Raw genomic sequence first — 22149 nt, 5'->3', positions numbered from 1 at the left:
AGACTCCGAAAGATTCATGTACCCGTTTCTGACAGGTGCACAAGCTCCGACAATATTGATGTAGCAACCTGATAGAACAGAATGTCAAAAGCAGGGGTCTTCAAACTATGGTCCTCCAGTTGTCCTGGAACTACAATTCCCATCATGCCTACTCATGTCTGTGAATGTCAGAGTTTTACAATGCCTCATGGGACTTGCAGTTCTGCAACAGCTGGAGGGCTGTAGTTTGAGGATCCCTGGTCAAAAGGGTGTTAAAAATTATAAATATTTGACCATTTTTTTATATGTATGTATACTTGCTGTTAATTTTGTTGTGTTTGGATTTATATTTTCTATCAACTGTATTTTGATTTGAGTGTCAATGATATGTTTGATACTAATCAATTCTCAATATTTTGAAGAGTTTAACGTGATTGTAAACTGTATTTTTTTTATAGCAACCTGGTCTATACTTACCTGCTCTATGCCATGGAATTGCACAGAGTGGCCCCAAACCCCCTCTTCCTGGGTCACATGCCGGCACTCCTGGCCCCTCCTCTTCTAGGGGTGCCACCATAGGAAGCCTTTTCCTATGCCTGCCCTCTGCTCCCTCGTCACAGGATTTCACTGACAACAGAAAGAGCCAATGGCTCCCACTGTCTCAGCAAAACCGGTGAGAGCTAAAAAAAACAGCTACAGATAGGCACAGCGCTGGATCGAGTAAGGGCTCAAGTAAGTATAAGGGTGGGGATGTTGAGGGGGCACACTGTTACCTAAACATTTTTTACCTTATTGCAAGGAATGCACTAAAGTAGAAAATGTTTAGGCTAATTAGAACCCCTTTAAGTAAGGCTTCGTTCATAGGAGAGTACTTAAAGTGGAAGTAAACACTCCTATCGTTTTCAGCCAAGGAAGCTGCCATCTTAGTCTCTGTTTAATGTACAACTGCCATGATGCTTCACGTGTGATTAGTTATGACACCAGCCATTGGATGGGTTGACAGTTTGGTTGAAAGCACAAACAATGCTGGAAATTTAACTGTTTAAATGGATGTAACTGTTAAATGGATGGGTTTACTTCCGCTTTAAAGGGGAACTAAAGGCACTTTACTTATCACCTCTCCAACGGTCCCGGCCCCTCATCTGCATCTTCTCGCCAGGTGCCAGTCTTTGGGCACCTCCATTGGCCAACGTGGGATGATGTAACCATTCATCCCAGCACACAGGGACCATGAGGTTGACTTACTAAAACTGGAGAGTGCAAAATCTGGGGCAGCTGTGCATGGCAGCCAATCAGCTTCTAACTTCAGCTTGTTAAATTAACATGTTCCCAACCGCCCGCCGCTGTCCCTCCTGCGCGAACCAACGTAGCTCTACGTTGGCCGCGTGAAGGAGCGCTCCCACCCCCACTAGGCAGCAGGGATGCCAATGCACGGAACCAGCACACCTATTGCCGCCGGCCACCTGCGATCGCTCCCCACTGAGAGAGAAGGATGGTCAGTTATTGTAAACACAGCTGACAGTTCTTCTCTCTGAAATAATCACAGAGGGCCTGTGATCCTGCTATATAGGATCACAGGTCTGTATGATCATTTCACAAGCCCCTCCCCCCACAGTTAGTAAACACTCCCCCTAGACTCACACTTAACCCTTTGATCACCCTTAGGTTAACCTCTTCCCTGCCAGTGTCATTATTACAGTAACAGTGCATATTTTTATCACTGATTACTGTAGTAATATCACTGGTCCCCCCCAAAAATGTAAAAAATGTCAGTTAGGGGTCTAATCTGTTCGCCGCAATGTCGTAGTCCCAGTAAAAAACGCAGATCGCCGCCATTACTAGCAAAAAAATAAATAAAAATGACATAAATCTTTTTGACTAGTTTGTAGACGCGATAAATTTTGCGCAAACCAATCAAAATACGCTTAGTGCGATTTTTTTTTACCAAAAATATGTAGCAGAATACAAATTGGCCTAAAAGGATGAAAAAATCAGATTTTTACATTTTTTTGGGAATGTTATATAGCAGAATATGAAAAATATTGTTTTTTTTTTTTTCAGAAATGTTTATAGCGCAAAAAACAAAAATCGCAGAGGTGATCGAATACCACCAAAAGAAAGCTCTATTTGTGAGAAAAAAAGGACATCAATTTTATTTCAGTAAAGAATAGCACGACCACGCAATTGTCTGTTAAAATAACGCAGTGCCGAATTGCAAAAGAATGGCCTGGTCATTAAGGGGGCAAATCCTTCCGGTCCAGAAGTGGTTAAGCTTTGACAAAAAATTGGAAACAGATTGGTTTCTATGCAGAGCTGCACCAGACTTTTTAGTAAATCAACCCCCATGCCAGTGATGTGTGCAGTTTACATGCCGCAGAAAAACGCAAGCAGGCAGGTAGGTGTATTTTTATCACAGACGAGACATTGCATTAATAGCATGCTTGCTTGCAGTCTGATGTTAAATGCCTTCAGTTCTAAGTACATCTGTGCATAGGGTTTGCCTGCACAGGATGCATAGGTGTATAGTGCATCCATGGCTATCAAACTCATGTCTATTGGGATGCAGCAGATGCATGGACACGGCCACCGGTCCCAATGCAGGCCCCTTCTACACATGTACGCTTAAGTATGTTTGTGTGAATGAGGTGTAAAGCAAACAATGTGCCTTTAATTCCTTTTTTTTTTATATTTGCAGTACATTTCTGTTACAATTTATATTTTTTGCCATGAAATCTGTACCTGATTTAAGTACTGTATATGAAAGACTTATTAGATGCCCGATGTCATTATTTTTATTATGGCAATATTAGTATATGAACAAATACAGGATTTTGCAGTGTTGTCAAACATGGCAATATCTTCTGCATTTGCTTGCCTTGGCCCTCTTTGTTTCCTGATATCTTCACTACCAGGAAATGTTGTAGGTGAGGAGCGGTCCCTGGAGGGAATTCAGTTCTCCAAGTTGGTTCCTGTCTCATTTCCTTGGGGAAATAGGTGGGGGAGCCAAAGATGTGGGTGGGGAAGCTGCAAGAACCTGGTTATTAGAAAACACTTGTGTCTGTTAGTAAACTTAGGTGAAAACAGGGCTTAACTCCTTCGGTGCTTTTAGGAACCATGTGCATACTTCCATTATCTTCATAACATCATTATATACAAGTGAAAAAATATTCATATTGTAAATTTATTGTGGATTTATGCATGCGCAAAATATTAAAAAGACTTAAGAACTTTACCCCTACCCCAATAAACATACTGCATATGCCACGGGATGGAAATAAAAATGGCAGTTATGCCAAAAGTGCTTTGTCTTTTCTAACAAATTATACATAAATCTATTTAATCGCCGATAGCTCTGTATATTTCATCTAAGGCAATCCAGAAAATACCATTATACAGCTTTAAAGCTGAACTCCAGGTACATATAAAACAGACATAATAATGCTGCTCTGCATTTAATAATACATCCTTACATTTACTTTTTTTAGTGTAAGTACTTGACTTGGTATCAGTCTCTTGCAGTCCTTGTACAGCAGAGCTCAGATTGGAAAGCTGATAGGAAGAGAGAGCAAAGTGACAGAGCTCATTAGAGTGCTGCTCCTGCTTTAACTGTCCAGCCATAGATATGGGAAAGGGCAAGACATCTATGTGCAGTGGAAAAAAATGGAGGCTCCTTGCCATGCTGGGCAGGATTGGGCTGTGTGGCGGAGCTATGCAGCTTTCTTTATTAAAATGACACAAGTACAAATGTTTTGGCAGGTAAAACAGCTCCCTATGTATTTCAAATGTGTATGTAGCTGTTTGCCTTGAATACAGTCTTAAGCACTTGAGGGTCTTTTTAAATGGTGCAGGGGAAACAGCTATTTGTCTCATTGCCACTTTAAAATGGCACCCAGATTCAGCACCTCCCGAGAGCCCCTGTTGGCATAAGTGCTGAAACCACCAATCCAATACCAAGCTTTGGAGCTAAAACAATCAGCTCCTGGTGTCCTGATGCTTGTACAGATTGCTCCATAGGAATGCACTGTAGAAAAAAATGCAAACACAATGTTTCCAGTGCAGCGACACCACGGAACTTCCAGTCAGTATGTAGGCTCAGGCAGAGATGTTGTAGCTTTGTTCAGCATCTCCTTATAGAAGTTGACCACTACTATAATGATCTATTCCTGGCAGCTAGCAAAAGATCAGTATTAGACCTCCTTCACAGGGGTGTACTTAAGTGCCCATGTGATGACCCTGTTTGCAAGCATGGGACGCAGTAGCTGGCAGTGCCATTAATGTCTATTGTAATGCAGCCGCAGCACAGACACAAGCGCTGCTCCAAATAGCCATGCGGGTGTACGGCCCCTAATGCACATTATCTGTATATGGGGCCATTTGGGCACCTGCACCCACACGGCTGTCGAATTGGGAGTAGGCACTGTATCCTAATTGACATGAATGGGATGGCCTGCATGGGATGAACAGAACACCTGTGCATTCACGTGCGGGGAAACACAGCCCTTGCATATGTATGCTGTAGTACGCCTCTGTGAATGAGGCATTAGAAATACGTGCAGCTTGGGAAGGGGTAGAAAGGGGGGGGGGGGTCAGTGGTATCCATTGATCAGATCCAGGCACCTCATGAAGAATAAAAAGTGTAAAAAAATAAATAAAAATAATTCCCTCCAACATAGGGTCACAACAATGATGTCAGAAGATATGAATGGCATTTACGTTTAAATACTCAGGTAAAGGAACACAATGAAATCGGAATATTTAGCAATTGCAAACCTGCGAAAAAATGGCCATCATGTTAATTTGTACTGCTGTCAATTCAACTGTATCTTATTGCAATATTACGCAAACAGTTTACTCAATCTGTTTTTCTTTCCCTTTGTGTTTCGCAATTTGGCATCAAAATTAAAATAAAGCTCTCCTAAAGTAAAACGCATAGGTTTACTTTGAGCTTTTTCATTCAGCTACATTACGTAAAAGTCACACTGTTGTGATATCATTTCAATTAGCAGACTTTGTTAATTATATTTTGCAATAAAAATAAGGGTACAAAAAAGGTGTAAGTGCACAGGGTAATATACAAAACAATACAAAAATTCCCCATCACACTTTCAAGCTACTGAGCAAAATCCAAACTAAAATTTTAAAAGGTTTTTGTTGCATACATCTACAAATACATGCAAAGCCATAGTGCTGTATCAAGGCACCACTGAAAGAGTTCCCAAATATGGGACACAGTGCCGGGACAAGGTAATCCACTGCCCAGGGCAAAGTTGCCAACCTGCACCCCCCCCCCTTCCTTTAGGGTTAGGGTCAAGGCGCCCCCGTCTCTGCAATAAACTATTGCGCCCAGGGAAGCCGTCCCTCCTGCCCACCACTTGCCCTGATGGAACATACAGTATATAGCAATGCACACACTAAGAGCAGACCTGGAGACCTTTCCTCCTTTAGATAGTTTTTAGCTGGCTAGCTTGAAACATTGCTGGCAGGCAAAAGAGAATCAGACGTGGAACTATATTCTTTCATCTTAAAGTGGTAGTAAACTCTGTTACACCACTTGAGAAATCCCCCTGAGGAAGACACGTGACACTGTGTCGACACGCGTAGGGGAGGGGCAAGTATGGTGAAGGCATCCGTATCCTTACATGGAGAGAGGAGTCCGAGTATTTACAGCGGTTGTGCAACTTTGGGGAAATTTTAATTCAACACTGTCTGATGTAGCCTGGTGCGCTGGAAGCACCAGTAGCATGTGAGTACCCAATTTTCTGGATGTGTTTTAATAACGGTCATGTGACAACGATATAAACACTATTGGAGCTTTTTTCCACATATATGTTGCCTTATTACAATCCACTGACTGGGAGATTACCATATGGAAGAGCAGTGGAACCAGGAGATCTAGATCTATCTGATTGAGCCCAGGGGAGGTTTACAAGGGCAGTTTGACCTAAATAATCGTGGGGGTCACACTCTTTGAGGTGAGGATACACCCAGGAGGGGGGGGGGAGCACGAGTGAGGTGGCACATAATTTTATTTTGGAGCACAACAGTGTCTTTGGAGCACATGTTTTTCGATTGCATTCATGGACTGTGATATGTTGAAGGAATCACATCGCAGGGGAAATATATGAACTGTGGACATTATTTTATACTTAGCATTACATGTTATTTTGTTTTGAAATTATTTATTTTATGTATTGACATTTTATTATTATTTATACTTTGTGTATGAATTGACACAATGTTTGTTAGATTGCATAAGATAGAAAAGGGATTGTAGCGCGGCACTTATATTGAATTGGTTGAACTTTGCACATAATTATGGTAACGTGATCAGTGTCAGCAGCTTGGGTTCTCTATTTTAATTTTTGGTGAACACACACAGTAGCTTGCGAGGTTCTCTGAATTTATTTTGTTACACCACTTATAACTACAGGTAAGCCTAAAATAAGGCTTACCTGTAGGTACTGTGAATATCGCCTAAACTTACACTGTTTAGGAGATATTCAGAGTGCATGCAGGTGATGACATCACTGGCCCAAGTGCTTTGAAGGTCCGGCATACACTGTCAGACCTTGAGAGCCCTTGCTGGAAATGACAGCTCCCGGTGATGTCATTGCGCCCCTGGCCACCAGTGTAGCTGGAAGCCTTGAACCTGGAAGGAAGACTGGGGGGAAGATGTCAGCCATCTCATCGGTGACGGCATGGCGTTGGAGGGCTTTGTTCTATGGAGAGTTTCTCATAATGTGGTAGTATGCGATGCAAACTAGCACATTATAACATTGCCTTGCAGGGATTTTTTTTTTTCACCAGCTGTGGTTTATTACCACTTTAAGGCTGTAGTTCCAATATAACCTAAAGCAAGAATATTCTGAATTTGGAAATCATGTTTATCTCTTTACAAGAAATATATGATGCTAGATACTGTATTATTTTTTTCATTTCATACATTTTATTGAGGAACAGTGGAATATATCCAAGTTGTGCTATTACATACATTTCAAATGTTATTGATATTTTGTTAGATGGTAGAAAATCATTTACTGCCAGTTCCTGCATTTTATTTCCAAAACAGTGACCCACTGAGCTGTAATTTTAGCCACCAGCATTTTCTCCAAAATCAATTATTGTGAAGTTGACTGTTAAATTTGTTTTGTTCATATCACACCTATCATATTTAAACCTGTGTATATACTTTACAGATTAAAACAGAAGATTTCAGTGAAGCACTCCAGCCTGGAATACCTCATCGACCATGTCATCTGTCTCAAGGATCTATAATGGGCGGAGGACAGATGAGTGGGGTATGACACTACTGTAATTTTAGCAATCTAATAGGTATAAATACATTGGGGTTGCTTTACTAAAGGCAAACAGACTGTGCGCTTTGCAAGTTTATCCCCAGAGCTTAGTGAATGTGGTGAAGCTCTGCCGATTTCCATAATTCAATCATGTGCAAGCAAAAATTATATATTTTTTTCCTTGCGCCTGATTAGGTAATCTTTACAAAGTGAAAATTTAGCAAATTCACTAAGCTTTGGGGAGTCTATTTAGTAAATCAACCCCATTGTTTTGGTATAAAATTCTAGGTTAAGCCTTCTGTCAAACACAGACCAATCATGTCATGTTAACCCCTTCTCAGTGTCATTAGTACAGTGACAGTGCATACTTTTTAGCACTATTCACTGTATTATTGTCACTGATCCCCAAAAAGTGTCAAAAGTGTCAGTTAGGTGTCTGATTTGTCCGCCACAATATCCCTGTCCCGCTATAAGTCACTGATCTCCGTCTTTACTAGTAAAAAATAAATAAATAAATAAAAATATCCCATGGTTTGTAGATGCTATAAAATGGTTAATGGTTTTCAACATTTTTTACAAATAAATATCTGAAAAGTGTGGCATGCATTTGTATTAAGCCCCTTTACCCTGATACCCCCAACTAAAATCTAGTGGAACCAATTGCCTTCAGAGGTCACCTAGTTAGTAAATAGAGTCCACCTGTGTGTAATTTAATCTCAGGATAAATACAGCTGTTCTGTGAAGCCCTCAGAGGTTTGTTAAGGAACCTTAGTGAACAAAAAGTATCATGAAGGCCAAGGAACACACCAGAAAGGCCAGGGACAAAGTTGTGGAGAAGATCAAAGGTAAGGTTATAAAAATAATATCCCAAGCATTGAACATCTCACGGAGCACTGTTCAATCCATCATCTGAAAATGGAAAGAGTATGGCACAACTGCAAACCTACCAAGAGATGGCCATCCACCTAAACTGACAGGCTGGGCAAGGAGAGCAGCCAAGAGGCCCATTGTAACTCTGGAGGAGCTGTAGAGATCCATAGCTCAGGTGGGAGAATCTGTCCACAGGACAAATATTAGTCGTGCACTCCACAAATCTGACCTTTATGGAAGAGTGGCAAGAAGAAAGTCATTGTTGAAAGAAAGCCATAAAAGTCCTGTTTGCAGTTTGCGAGAAGCCATGTGGGGGACACAGCAAACATGTGGAAGAAGGTGCTCTGGTCAGATGAGACCCAAATTTAACTTTTTAGCCTAAAAGCAAAACGCTATGTGTGGCGGAAAAATAACACTGCACATCGCCCTGAACACACCGCACAGTGAAACATGGTGCTGGCAGCATCAAGTTGTGGAGATGCTTTTCTTTAGCAGGGACAGGGAAGCTGGTCAGAGTTGATGGAAAAGATGGATAGAGCCAAATACAGGGCAATCTTAGAAGAAAACATGTTAGAGTCTGCAAAAGACTTGACATTGGGATGGAGGTTCACCTTCCATCAGGACAATGACTTTAATCATACAGCCAAAGCAAAAATATAATTGTTTAGATCAAAGCATAATTATGTGATAGAATGGTCCAGTAAGAGTCCTGACCTAAATCCAATTGAGAATCTGTGGCAAGACTTAAAAATTGCTGTTCACAGACGCTTTCATCCAATCTGACAGAGCTTGAGCTGTTTTGCCAAGAAGAATGGGCAAAAATGTTACTCTCTAGATGTGCAAAACTAGTGGAGACATACCCCAAAAGACTTGCAGCTGTGATTGCAGTGAAAGGTGGTTCTACAAAGTATTGACTCGGGGGGGCTGAATACAAATGCACGCCTCACTTTTCAGATATTTATTTGTAAAAAACATTGAAAATAATTTATCATTTTCCTTCTACTTCACAATTATGTGCCACTTTGTGTTGGTCTATCACATAAAATCCCAATAAAATACATTTACGTTTTTGGTTGTAACATGACAAACATGACTTTTATACAGGGCATATTTAAAAACCAGTGAATGTGATGGTTACCTAATACTCGATTGTGGTGAATCTTTTAATGCATTTTAAAAAAAAATCACCACTTTCACTGCTTTATAAATATTATAATAAATGTATTCATCATAAATATTATTGTATCTTGAATGTGTCACAGGGATCGTTAAATTTTAAAGCGTGCTTGGCAATCTCAGCAGGGGATGAACAGCATTTTCCAAATAGGCAGTTAATTTTTCTGAATAATATAAACAATGTTAAAGTTATTAATACTTAGAGAGATGACAACAGTTATAAGGATAAATCCATGCATGACTGGCCTGGGTTTTAAAATAGGGCCATTCATTTTACAGACAATTTTGTATATAAAAAATAAAGATCTCAGTTATATCAAGTGTATTCCAAACATTTCAAGACATCTATTAAAAGTTCATTTAAAGTTCTAAGAAGTTGAGCACCATAATCCAGCATGGACAGAATTTTAAAACAGTTATGTTATGATTTTTCAATATTACCGTAAGTACTTATACTTACACTTATATAGTTACACTTATATACTAATATTCTATCAATCACACCAATTATTTTAAAAGTATTCATGGAAATAAAATGTAAAAATCTTAATTACTCTAAAAAGTACAATCCCAAACATGAAAAAAATGTTTAAAATGTTAAGTTAGCTTGATACAAAATTAAACCAGTAAGGAAAATGTTTATGTTAAAAAGGATCAGTTGGTTATGTACTCCAGCCCTCCAGCAAGGTATAACAAAAGGCTTGCGTAAACCCTATGTGAAAAATAGATTTGTCCAGTTTCGCTGCTTCTCTAGTTAACTTCTTTAATTTTTCTTTTTTATATACTGTATTTCTATTTCTTACTCACAATTTTACTTTCACAATTTCCCATTTCAGTACATGATTATCATTTTCCAATCTCTACAGAAACAATAGATTTTAAATAATAGAGTTCAGGGCTAATTATCTCCCCATGATAACTCACCTTTCTGCCCTAATATCATGATTTGTTTCATGGAACATTATTTGTTTCATGGATGGCCAGAATAATAGCGTCCAAGGTGAACATATTTTGAATATATTATATGTTTTCAGAGTGTTACCTATTTTAGCCCCAGCCCATTACCTACGGATTATGCAACGGCGGTTGTCTGGTTACATGTGAGAATCTGTAAAACCAAGACTTCCTAAACTTACTCTGATGCATTCTAAATGTGAGAGAGGCCTAGGACTACCTAACTTCCAGAATGCTACTTCGCAGCTCAGTTAGCGCAACTCATAGGAAATATCCCATGGGTGGGTTTGGAGGCTTCAGACTGTGATCCCTTTACTCTTGATAATATCTTATGCCTTAAACCTTCTGACTGTAGTGCTGTGTCCAATCCAGTTCTATTACATTCTCTAGCCTTATGGGATGAGCTTCAGCATTCCCTCAGGTTGTCCTCTCACCACATCCCACTTCTCTCCTTTCTTAGAAATCCATCATTCTACCTGGCATTCACTGCTCCAAAGTCATTTCATGTATGTGTAAAATTTAATTTAGCTAAGCTACGTCATTTGGCCACATCCACTTCTGTAAAATCTTTTGCTATTCTACGTAAACAAAACAAATTGCCCAGCTCTGAAATGTAATGATATCTCCAAATCAAATTGCTCTGGATCAGGTGATGGTGTTTGAACACATGTGTGATTCTGCCCCCATGTCCTAGGGCCAAACTCAAAATGATATTAACATCCATTGACCTACCCTACCAAAAGTGCACCTTCCTACACAAAACGCTCAGAGGCTGATCTTGGTACCTTCTTAGAGGAAGAGAATCGGAAAGATATCTGATCGCTGACCAAATTGTTTTCAAGAAATGTGCTAGCACAGGATGCCAGGTATAAAGTATTGACCAGCTGGTACCTGGTCCCAAAACACATAGTTAAATAAGTATCTAATTATTCTCTGGCATGCTTCCATGGGTGTTCAGATCTGGGGACCCATCTACACATATGGTGTACATAGTAGTTCAGAAATACTGGTCTGAAATGTACGCAATGTTGTCTTATTTTGGATTACCATATTGCCTGATCCTCTTATTGCTCTACTAAATAAGTGTCCAGAGGAGCTCACTACATCTCAATTTAAATAGCTACTTCAGGTTACTATGGCCTCTAAGCAAATGATAGTTAGGGCCTGGTAAACTATATGCATAGTTAGGACCAAAAAAAAATATTGTGCAGGCCATGATACATGCCAAAGCAGAAGCTACTCTACAGGATAGGGTTTTCAAAAAACATGAAAATATTGCAACTTTGATTGGAAGACAGTTAGACCCAAATAAGATGTGGTCCATTTTTTACTTGCACATAGTGACCCCTTAGAAACTCCTACAACTTCCCCTCTTTCCGTGCCTTCCTTCTTCTCCATTTCTACACCTACTCTCTACTATTTCCTATCTCAATGGTTTTGATTAGCTTGTGACATCTATTATGCCCTGCTGGTCCTGAGGATATGTTGCACTACAAACTGCTTGGGACCATTAGAACCTTTTTATCTTGCAGATGATATTGTCACTTGTGTCGTTTTGATATCTCATTAAATCTGTTCATGTGTCATATTTCTTTGATGCATGTCATTGAGTGCATGTTTTTGTACTGACAGTTTTTATTAATATATATATATATATATAGAATGAGAAAGATAATCCAGCCTGGGTAGTATCATATCAAGCATATCATATGTTATCCATTGTATCATGATGATTACTATAGCACCATAGCACTGAAAATAACAGCCTCATATATTTATGATAGGGCTAGTTCACACCACATGCATTCCAGTGCTTTTTTTTCTGCATTAAAAATGCATAGAAAGTAGGTTACCAGTGCTTGCAATTCCAGTGCTTTCCAGTTCCAGGGAAAAAAGTAGATAATGCTGCATTTTTCCTGCACAGAACTGTACTGGGATGCAGTAAAACGCATCAAAATGCACCAGAACACACATACACACATCAAAAACACATTAAAAAAAGCACCAGACCCCAGTACAGTGAAAAAAAATGAAAAAAAGCACCTGGAATGCATCCAGAAGCTCATCAAAAACGCGCATGCAGAAACTCTTCTGGAACAGATCTGGAGGACGTTTTTGTGGTGTGAACTAGCCCTTAATTTGTATCTTGAGTTTGATGTTCTTTGTTTAGCTTCCATTTTCTAAGCAAAACAGCCTGAATATTTTGTTGTATTTATGTCTTCTTGCAGGATATGGCTTCTATACACTCTCTCCAGCAGCTAGTTCTGGTCCCCAGCCACCTACAGTCAGCTTCACAGTTCCTTCTTTCACAAGCACAGCCTGTCCAGCAAGGTAACATGCAAGACTAGAATTATTAAACACTTTTTTCCTTCCAAAACTGGGCATGAAATACATTATCATATCTAATAAAAAATACAACAAGGTACAAATCACACCATGAAATAATATATGGATGCGGAAGTAGAACACCTCTGACATTTATTTTATTGGATTTTGTTATGCTAATGTTATCATGATATCAAGAGGTGATAGAGTTTTGTGACCATCTGTAGTAAACCAACTGCACCCTTATATCCTAGGACTTTGACAAAGGACGAGCAGACTTTTACAACTATATATATATATATAAATATATATATATATATATATATATATATAGTGAAATCGCAACCCCTAATGTGCAAACACCAGCAGCGCAAGTGAAAAAAATATTAATTAAATATATAAATCAATCTAGTTCATTAATTAATTAGTAGAATCACACTCCTATCACTAGGAGTTTTTATTTAATAATCAAAAGATGTAAATAAATAAATAAATAAAAAAACATATTTGTGATAATAATATTGTCCAAAAATTGTGATGAATTCAAACAAAGTCCAAAAACTAGTAAAATAAGCGAGGTCCTTGTGCATGAAGATTGATGAATCACCACAGATCACCACCAGCGCTGTGCATGATAGCCTCCACTCCACAACCCAAAGGTGTCTGGATTGGAGAAACTGCTGATTTTAAGGTCAACACCAGGACTGCAGGAAGTGGTGACGTCCATGTTTCAGTGAAGGGGCCAAGTTGTTTGCGGAGGGATCATCAGAGGAAGAGATAAGGAGATGATCTAATCCATCTAAAGGATCCATATTACATTCTCTATACCAGCTGTTTGGCCCAACCATGAGAATGGGGGGCATCTATATTTGGTGAGTGTCCACCTGATGGGAGTGGAGGCTATCATGCAGAGCGGTGGTGGGGATCTGTGGTGATTTATCAATCTTCATGCACAGGGACCTCGCTTATTTTACTAGTTTTTGGACTTTGTTTAAATTCATCACACATATCTTTTTTGATTGATTTATTTACATTTTTTTGATTATTAATTTAAAACTCCTAGTGATAGGAGTGTGATTCTACTAATTAATTAATGAACTAGATTGATTTATATATTTAATTAATATTTTTTTCACTTGCGCTGCTGGTGTTTGCACTAAAAAGTTACTGTGGCTATGTGGAATGCCCGCATATAGCCACAGTAACTTTTTAGTTGGCCTAGGTCAGTGATCACTTCCATCGGGATCATTTATTGCTTATATAATCTGCTGGATGGAGTTATCTTGCTGATTTTGCTCATTTTATTTATTGAATGGACTTGTCATATATTAACACTAATTTATTTTCACTCCTGGTATGCACTGTTTTCACTTGCACTGAGTGATTTTGCACTATATTGAATTTTCAGATTGAAGTTCTTATATGGATTATTGTAGTGGATTTATTATTTGATATATTATTATTGTTACTACTGTTAAAATATTGTCAAGCACTTTATCAAGCACCTGCCATTTTATTTCAATAACTTTTTGGGCATTGGTATTTACATAGCAGGCACTTTATTAGCACCTAAAACCTTTTAGAACTTATTCACTTTAGTGCTGTACCCCCATTTGTTATTATTAATACCTACTTTTTAGTGAAAAAGTTTTTGGTATAGCAGCTTAGTGATTTTTTATTCCAATCATCGATTGCGCTGATTTTTCACTTTGCACAGATTGATTTATATAATATTTTTTTCACTTGCGCTGTCGGTGTTTGCACATTCGGGGTTGTGATTTCACTATATATATCAACATTTATCAAAAAACCTTTACCACTAATAACTCTACTCCTATGGCACCACTTCTACCCTGTACTGGTTTACCTCTGTCACTTTGGAGTCTGTCACAGAAGCGAGTGATTTTTTTTTTTTGCACTAGTGATTACTAGTAAAGGCAAATAATGAATAAGAAAGCTCATTAAATGCTGCTGGACATTGGGACCCTACTTGTATGAGTCTTGCTATTGATTAAAATTTGATTTTTTTTTAAAAGGCTAATTAATCCTAATAAAAAGTTAGTATACATCAGAACTGAGTGCTTTGACAGTAGAACTATAAGCAAAACTTTTTTTTTTTCATTTTGGATAGAGTAAGGGAAGGTTATAACCCCTGACAGAATTTTTTTCGCCATCTTTGTCCGATTGCCAAGATTCCCCTTCACTTCCTATCCCATAGCCAAGCAGGAAGTGAGAGGAATTTGTGCATTCTACAAATTAAGGGAATTCTTTGGAGACCCCCAAGTCACCAGAATTAGTGTCCCCATTGGAAGATTTCCCCTCTGTTACTTTTCTGGAGACAACCCAATATTTGGGATTTTTTTTACTTTCAATGATAATGATAAATAGGGCAAATAGAGAGGGTGAATCTTCCTAATGGGCGCACAGACAGCAATAATAAATGACAAGGGTTTTAATCCCTCTCCACTCTATCCAAAACTTAAAAAAAATTATTTTCCTTTAGTTATACTTTAATAATTATTCATAATACTTCAATAACAAAATTATCTTTATATGATCAATGGTTAATGTTCATCTCAAGGCTCTTGTCTGAGAATCTAAACAAATCCCAACTTTAGCTACTGTGATGCTCAAGTCTTATAAAGTGAACAAAAAAAGCATAATTTACCTTCTTTAGCTGAGCCAAATCTTCCCTAATTTGTATCTCACATGTTCCCCCTCCCAGACACTGCAGCTCACAGTGGGAGGGTTTCAGCAGCAAAGTCAGTTCTGCCAATCCAGAAAGCAGTGATCAGGACTAGGTGTGGCCAGGCGCTGGATGACAAGCTACAGGGTTCTGAATCAGCAGGGGTCCTCCTGGCCAGTTTTGGGTGCCTGACAGTCCCAACAAACTGATTTCCTATTTGTAAGGAGCAGAAATGGGAGCTGGCTGGAAGGAGACTTGTGACTTTGCCCTCCTTCTGGGAGTCAAAGGGAGTTCAGGATAGTTCAGATCTCAGGGTTATGGAGGGTCTCAACATTGATACTACTGAAGCCTGCCTTTGCAAGCCTGGGGTATGCACTCACTCTCCCAATCTCCTCCTTGGCTCTTATTATCCATTATTGGAGCTGTGCACTGCCATCATCCTGAAAACTTTGTCTGCTATCTGCGAGGCTCAATGCTTCCCAGTGATCACTTTTCTTTTATTGATGCCGAGTTTGAAATTGCTTGTTGTGAGTTTGCATTTATTTGTATTGCATTCTGGTCGGAGTGTGCATTAATTCTGATTTTGTTTTGTTATGGCTATAGTAGAGTAAGGAATTAGGTTCAAAATAGGGGCCAGCAACTGGTCAATCACGATCTACCCATCAGTCAGGATCATGTTTTGGCATGGAAGGTTTTGGGAGAATTTAGAGGGCCCTGGTCTCTCTATGGTTGAGAATCACTGGTCTAGGGGATTTACCTAACCGATCCTCCACTTCTGCATTCTCCTGGCATTGCTAGACCTGTCCCCACAACCTGTTCTTCCCTGCACTCCAAGGTCCTTTGACATCATTAGGACTGATGCAAGTTCTATGACCCTGTGTTTCACATGAGGATGCCAGGGGACAGCGTGCTACTGAAGCATCTTCTGCCAGGGGAGCAAAGGATCAGGTAAATAAAACGCTTTTAAGGTCCCCTAGACGGAAATAGGCATTTACCCTTGCAGCAGAAGAGGTGTTTTAGTTTTAGAGGAGTGGAGCTTTAAGTCCTGCAGCACATATTTTTTATGGGAGGCCATAGTGCCACTTTAAGTAAAGATCTTAATTACCACTGATGATGAAGATGAGAGAAACTAAAATGCTTCAAACAAACAACTGCTGTCAAGTTGTTACTCCATGAGGAGAGTTCAATACTGGTTCTAATTTAGATCTAGGAAGTCATTGTTTCTAAAGTCCATCCAAGCTTTATCCTGTGTAGAGTCCGGAGGAATGGGGGTGAATAGTGTTGCCCCCAAAACACCTTGGCAGTATTGATATGACTTTTTTTCACCAGTAGTTAAAATTATCTTGGACTCGTTCATCTGAATTTGGTCTGGCATTCCTTACCGTATTTCTTTGGTTCCATCCAGACCTTTTAATGTGTGAACAACAAAGAAAGGTTGTTTAAGACTCAATAGGATTTTACCCCTATTTTCTACTTTTGAATATAACCAGGCTTCAATTTAAAATACATTTGAATGCGGGGTCAGTTTGAAATCGAAGACACTATTTGACAGCCGCACTCTCCCTTTGAAGGATTGAGCTGTCAGCGTGACAGCCATCTCTTTCAGGAAGCCTGTGTGCCTCTGATGAGCAGAGTATAATGAACAGCTGCCAAGGTGCCAGGGGAGCTCCACTGATTACACAATAAGAGCCAAGTTCTCTCTATGTAATAGACAGGAGTGAGCTGTCATTGTGACAGCCCAGTTCTGCTCTAGATTTGCCTGTGAATAAACCACTACTAGAGACATTAGTGTTAAATTGTTATGTGCAAAGCATAAAAATATATACAATACGTTTTCAGACGCTTATCAGAGATAACCCTAGTTAGATTCCAGTAACTTATTCATCCACTTTGGATGTACCCGCTACATCTGTTTCAGGTAGGGGGTGTACCTTGGCATTATCACTTTGGGTGACAGAAGACCTTGTCCAGGCATTGTTTGCATTATAACCCCATCAAAATGCACTTTAGAATTTTTTTGGGGTGTACTAAGGACCAGACTTTATATATTTGGCCAGTTACTAAGTAAGGATTATCGAACTCTTGAAAAGTTCGGTTCAGCCAGAACATCCGAACTTCCCGAAAGTTCGGCCCGGATTTCAGAACCCCATTGAAATCAACGGGACCCGAACTTCGGTAATCAAAAAACACCATTTTGAAGCCCCAAAACCCAATAAATGACCCTAAAAAGTGCCTAGGGTTCTGGGTCATGCCCCATTAACTATTAATCACACAAAAAAAATTTCTTAAAATTTTCTAAAAATTGTCATTTTTGATAAAAAAGCCAATTATTGAAAAAATAAAAAAAGAGAGAGATTTTTTGATTTTGACTTTGGATTTAGTATCTGGGGGGTCTAAAAGGTGTGCATGTGAAGTTTCAGCTCTGTAGCATGTTCAGAACCATGAAAAAAAAAAGATAAATTTTCAGTAGAACAGGGATGTGGGTCGGGACCCTCCTTTAACTTTAACACCTATATGATCTTTTTTCTGGTTCTGGACATGCTACAGAGCTGAAACTTCACAGGTACACCCTTTAGACCCCCCAGACACAAAATCACACAAAAAAAGTTCTTAAAAATTGTCATTTTTGATAAAAAAAAGCCAATTATTGGAAAAAAAAAATAGATTTTTTGATTTTTGGATTTCAGATCTGGGGGGTCTAAAAAGTGTACATGTGAAGTTTCAGCTCTGTAGCATGTCCAGAACCACAAAAAAAAAGATTGTTTGTATTAGAAAACTTTCTGACAGGGGGTTGGCTTCGCTGCTGTAACACCTTGCCGGTTTAATAGAAGGCATGTGTACCTGTGTACCTGTGAAGTTTCAGCTCTGTAGCATGTCCAGAACCATAAAAAAAAGGATTGTTTGTATTAGAAAACTTTCTGACAGGGGGTTGGCTCCGCTCCTGTAACACCTTGCCGGTTTCAAAGCAGGCATTTTTTTGGGTTTTTTGCAGTCAGGAAAAACATCTGAACTTGTGTATAGTGGTACTGTGCACAAGTTCTGATGTTTTGCCTGCCTCCAAAACCCCCCAAAAAATGCCAGCAAAAATACACCTGGGCATTTTTTTTTTGGGTTCTTTTGAGGCAGGCAAAACATCTGAACATGTGTATAGGGGGTATATATAGACATATATGTCTGAATATATACCCCTAGACATATATAGGTGTGATAGTAGCAGAAATATATTACTGTAAATGATTTCATTAGCGCAAGCATTTATTTCTGCTACTATCACACCTATATATGTCTAGGGGTATATATTCAGACATATATGTCTATATATACCCCCTATACACATGTTCAGATGTCATGTCTGACATCAAACATGTCCTCAAAAAAGCACTGGCAGTGGCAGCCCCTGCAGCATAAAAAATGCTAGGCTGGTGAGAAGCCATATTCCAGTTCCGAAGCTATTCAGAGAAATGATCATTTCTCTATAGCGGTCACCCTGCTATGGAGGGGTTTTGTCACCCTGCCATAGCAGTCACTGCCAGTTAACCCTACACTACACTACGGTCCCCTGACACTTAACACTTTCCCTACAGAAACTAAATTTTTGAAGCTAACTAAAGTGTAAAGGAGCACTCTAACTACACTAGATATCCCTTTCCTCACACTAATAAATGCTAAATGACACTTTTAAAGTAAAATTAACAGAACTACTTCCACTCTCTTCCATGTCCAGTATAACAATGCTAGGAATATGGCGGGGGCGATCTTATATACTGGGGGGGCGTATTCACTAATGATTGGACTAGGGACCCCCTAGTCACTCCAATCACATTCCTAGCATTCTCCTGCCCCCTCAATTGGCTTTTGCTAATGGTTCTGGTGGAATCATGGGCTTTTAAAGCCCATTTCCTGAAGCATTGCATTTTGGGCGGTTCTGGTTGCCGAATTCCGAACTTTTTGGGCAAAAAGTTCTAAATTCGGCCGAACCTCGAACACCCAATGTTCGGGCCGAACCGATGGTGGACCCGAACCGTTTGATCATCCCTATTACTAAGGACCTGACTTTATATGTTTTGCCAGATGTATTAGTGACCATCTGTTAACTGCCATTTACATATTCTGCCTATTCATAGAAGTACAGCCATATGAAAGTTTGAGACCCCTGTCATAAAATATTTCACTTTTCTTTCACAACTCCTTCAGTCTTCACAGTTGCTGCTAAAATCGTCAATACCATCACTTGGCTGCTTGGCCCGTGCACTTTTAGAGGGGAGCAGGTCGCATGTGCCCCCTCAATCAGAAATGTTGAGTATTCCTGCTGGTTGTGGAGGAGTAAAGGTCTACAAGGTAGAGCACGTAAGGCAGGGGTGTCAAACTGAATTTCATCACGAGCCACATCAGCATTAAGTCTGCCCTCAAAGGACCGGTTGTATGTGTAAGACTGGATGTCCAGAGCACCCCAACCCCTCTTACATCAGATGTCAAGAGCCCCCCATCATCAGAAGTCAAGAGTCTCCCCACCCTAGCTTACATTACATTGCACCCCCTTAAAGCAGAGTTCCACCCATTTTTAATAGGTTGGAATACATAGATCTTTGTAATCCCCTTTAAAACGGCTTTTTTAACTTGAGCTGCTGCTGGGAAGAAACTGGGGGCAAAGCTGGAAAGCAGAAAGTGCAGGGGCTAGAGGACGACCAGAGGAGGGCTGGAATTAGTTGTCAGAGTCTGCTGAATGCTGAGACCAGGGGAAGAGTAGACAAGGGGGTGCTGTGGCTGCACAGAGAGGTGCAGGATCTGGTGGAGGAGTTCAGTCCTACTCTCTGCTGCTGACTGCTGAGACAAGGTGGAGGTAGAGATGAGGGGGGTGCTGCAGCTGGAGGAGAGGTGCGAGGCCACATAAAATGGCCTGGCAGGCCACATGCAGCCCGGTGGCCTTGTGTTTGATACATGTACAATCTAGAGTGAGCATTACCTGTAATAGGCAGAAACAAATATAGTGAACGTTGCTATCACAAGAAAAGGTACACAGGGTTCATTAAATATTTATTTAAACTAGCCAAACATTTAACAAGCATACAAGAATACATAAATTGTTTGAATCAAAGAAATACTGTGTTGTTTAGAAGGGAAAAAAGACAAAACTTGTTCACTAATTATACGATTGTCTAACTAGGATTACCAAGATTAGATGCAAACAGAAATTGTGCACTTGCAGTCGACAAAGATAACCAATCAAAATTTAGTTTAATATAGTCGAGTTCAAATTTCAAATTGTTTGCTGCTGTGCTTGATAACCTGGCTGATTACCCTTTAAAATATGATTACTTCTGTTAAAAGTGACGAGGAGTATGTCATTAAATACAGTTACCACTGCACCAAGGTAGTTGAAGTGTCAGAATTACAATGATTGTTCCAATGAAATCACAGAAATAGCAAAAATGGGGATTCCGGGATCTCGCTTTCAACATAACTGTCCCAACACATTTACTCTTAAATATATCCAGGGGCACTAAGCAACCATAACCCATCGCCTCTGCCTTTTTCCCTCCCTGGGCTTGCATAGGCTGGGAGCATGCTGCTTTCTACATTGTACAGTGCAGAATGCAGATCACAGACAGACTCAGCGCAGGGCCATCTTACCGAATGGGCATGCTAGGAAGTTGCCCGGGGGCCCTACTTGCCCGGGGGGCCCCACCTGCCCAGCGTCCCAGCCCCAGTCAAGCATTGGTCCCGATTCCTGTGTGCATTTCGCCCCCAAACTTAGCAGGTGGCAAGTGCCTGTCGGCCCTGCGCTGCTGTCAGACCACTTGGGCCATGGAGGGGGAGCCCACAAATGCAGGAATGCCTGTCTGCCTCCATGGGAATGGGCACACACAGAACAGTCGAGTCTGACTCCCGTCCATGTGTGTGTTCACTGGACCCAGCCACCGAACTTGGAAGCTGTCAGCCTGCCACTGCTGTACCAATAAATGTCGCCTTATCGATAATTTACATTTTTATTCTCGTGGGTGATTGTGTAGGCAGGGCCCCAGTGCACTGCATTGCCCGGGGCCCTTTAATGCTGTTAAGATGGCACTGACTCAGCGTAAATAAAGCAGCTCTATTAAGGAAGTTCTCAAGGACTGCACCTGCCCCACATCCCCATGAAGCACAAATAATGGAACTTTTGAGATGCAAATGTCAGGAATAGACAACACTCACAATATATATAATAAGCAATATTTATTGAGTATAAATATTGAAAGAAGAATATAAAAAAGGAGCAATACTGTCTCAAAACCTGCATAACCTTTATCAGACACCGTATAACATCCAATGATAGTTTATAGGTAAATACACTATATTACCAAAAGTATTGGGACCCTGCCTTTACACGCACATGAACTTTAACAGCTTCCTGATGGCCTACTGCATATATAATGTACGTGAATTTGCGCACAAGGTCTAGGGCGTGTGTGCGCGCCACCGGCAATCTGATCCTGCTGTGATGTAAGAAGGAACATTGCAGACTCTGGTGTGAAGGGAAACAGTGATAAGCAGTTCCCAGCATCCCCCTTTAACCACTTAAGGACCGCCCCACGTACATTTACTGTGGCAGGACGGCCTTTAAGCACAAAATCACGTACCTGTACATGATTCTCATTGTGGGTGCTGGGGCTTGTGCGCGCCGCCGCCAAAGCCATGCTCCCCCTGTGATTGGACACAGCGGGAGCCAATCAGCGGGTCCGGCAGCCACGATGGCCGCTGGGACCACGCCAATCATTCAGAGGAGAGGCAGAACGGTGGTCTGCCTATGTAAACAAGGCAGATCGCCATTCTGTGATGTAGAAAAATTGAGATCTTGTGTTTCTGCTAAGCAGAAACATGGATCTG

The 22149-nt window shown here is 40.2% G+C and overlaps 1 protein-coding gene across 2 annotated transcripts in view; it reads left to right on the top strand.

The window, feature by feature from the left end:
- Positions 1-22149, top strand: part of POU2F3 (POU class 2 homeobox 3) — a 221204-nt gene that overhangs the window by 155378 nt on the left and 43677 nt on the right. For both annotated transcript variants that reach the window (XM_082273887.1, XM_082273888.1), the window contains exons 4-5: positions 7176-7277; positions 12503-12605. In XM_082273887.1, the coding sequence (XP_082130013.1) occupies positions 7176-7277; positions 12503-12605 (205 nt within the window). The remainder of the gene's footprint in view (positions 1-7175; positions 7278-12502; positions 12606-22149) is intronic.

Source organism: Pelophylax lessonae (assembly GCF_965119305.1).
Source record: "Pelophylax lessonae genome assembly, chromosome: 12".
NCBI lineage: Eukaryota > Metazoa > Chordata > Amphibia > Anura > Ranidae > Pelophylax > Pelophylax lessonae.
Note: the sequence above shows the minus strand (reverse complement) of the source record. Positions and strands in the feature narration are given on the sequence as shown.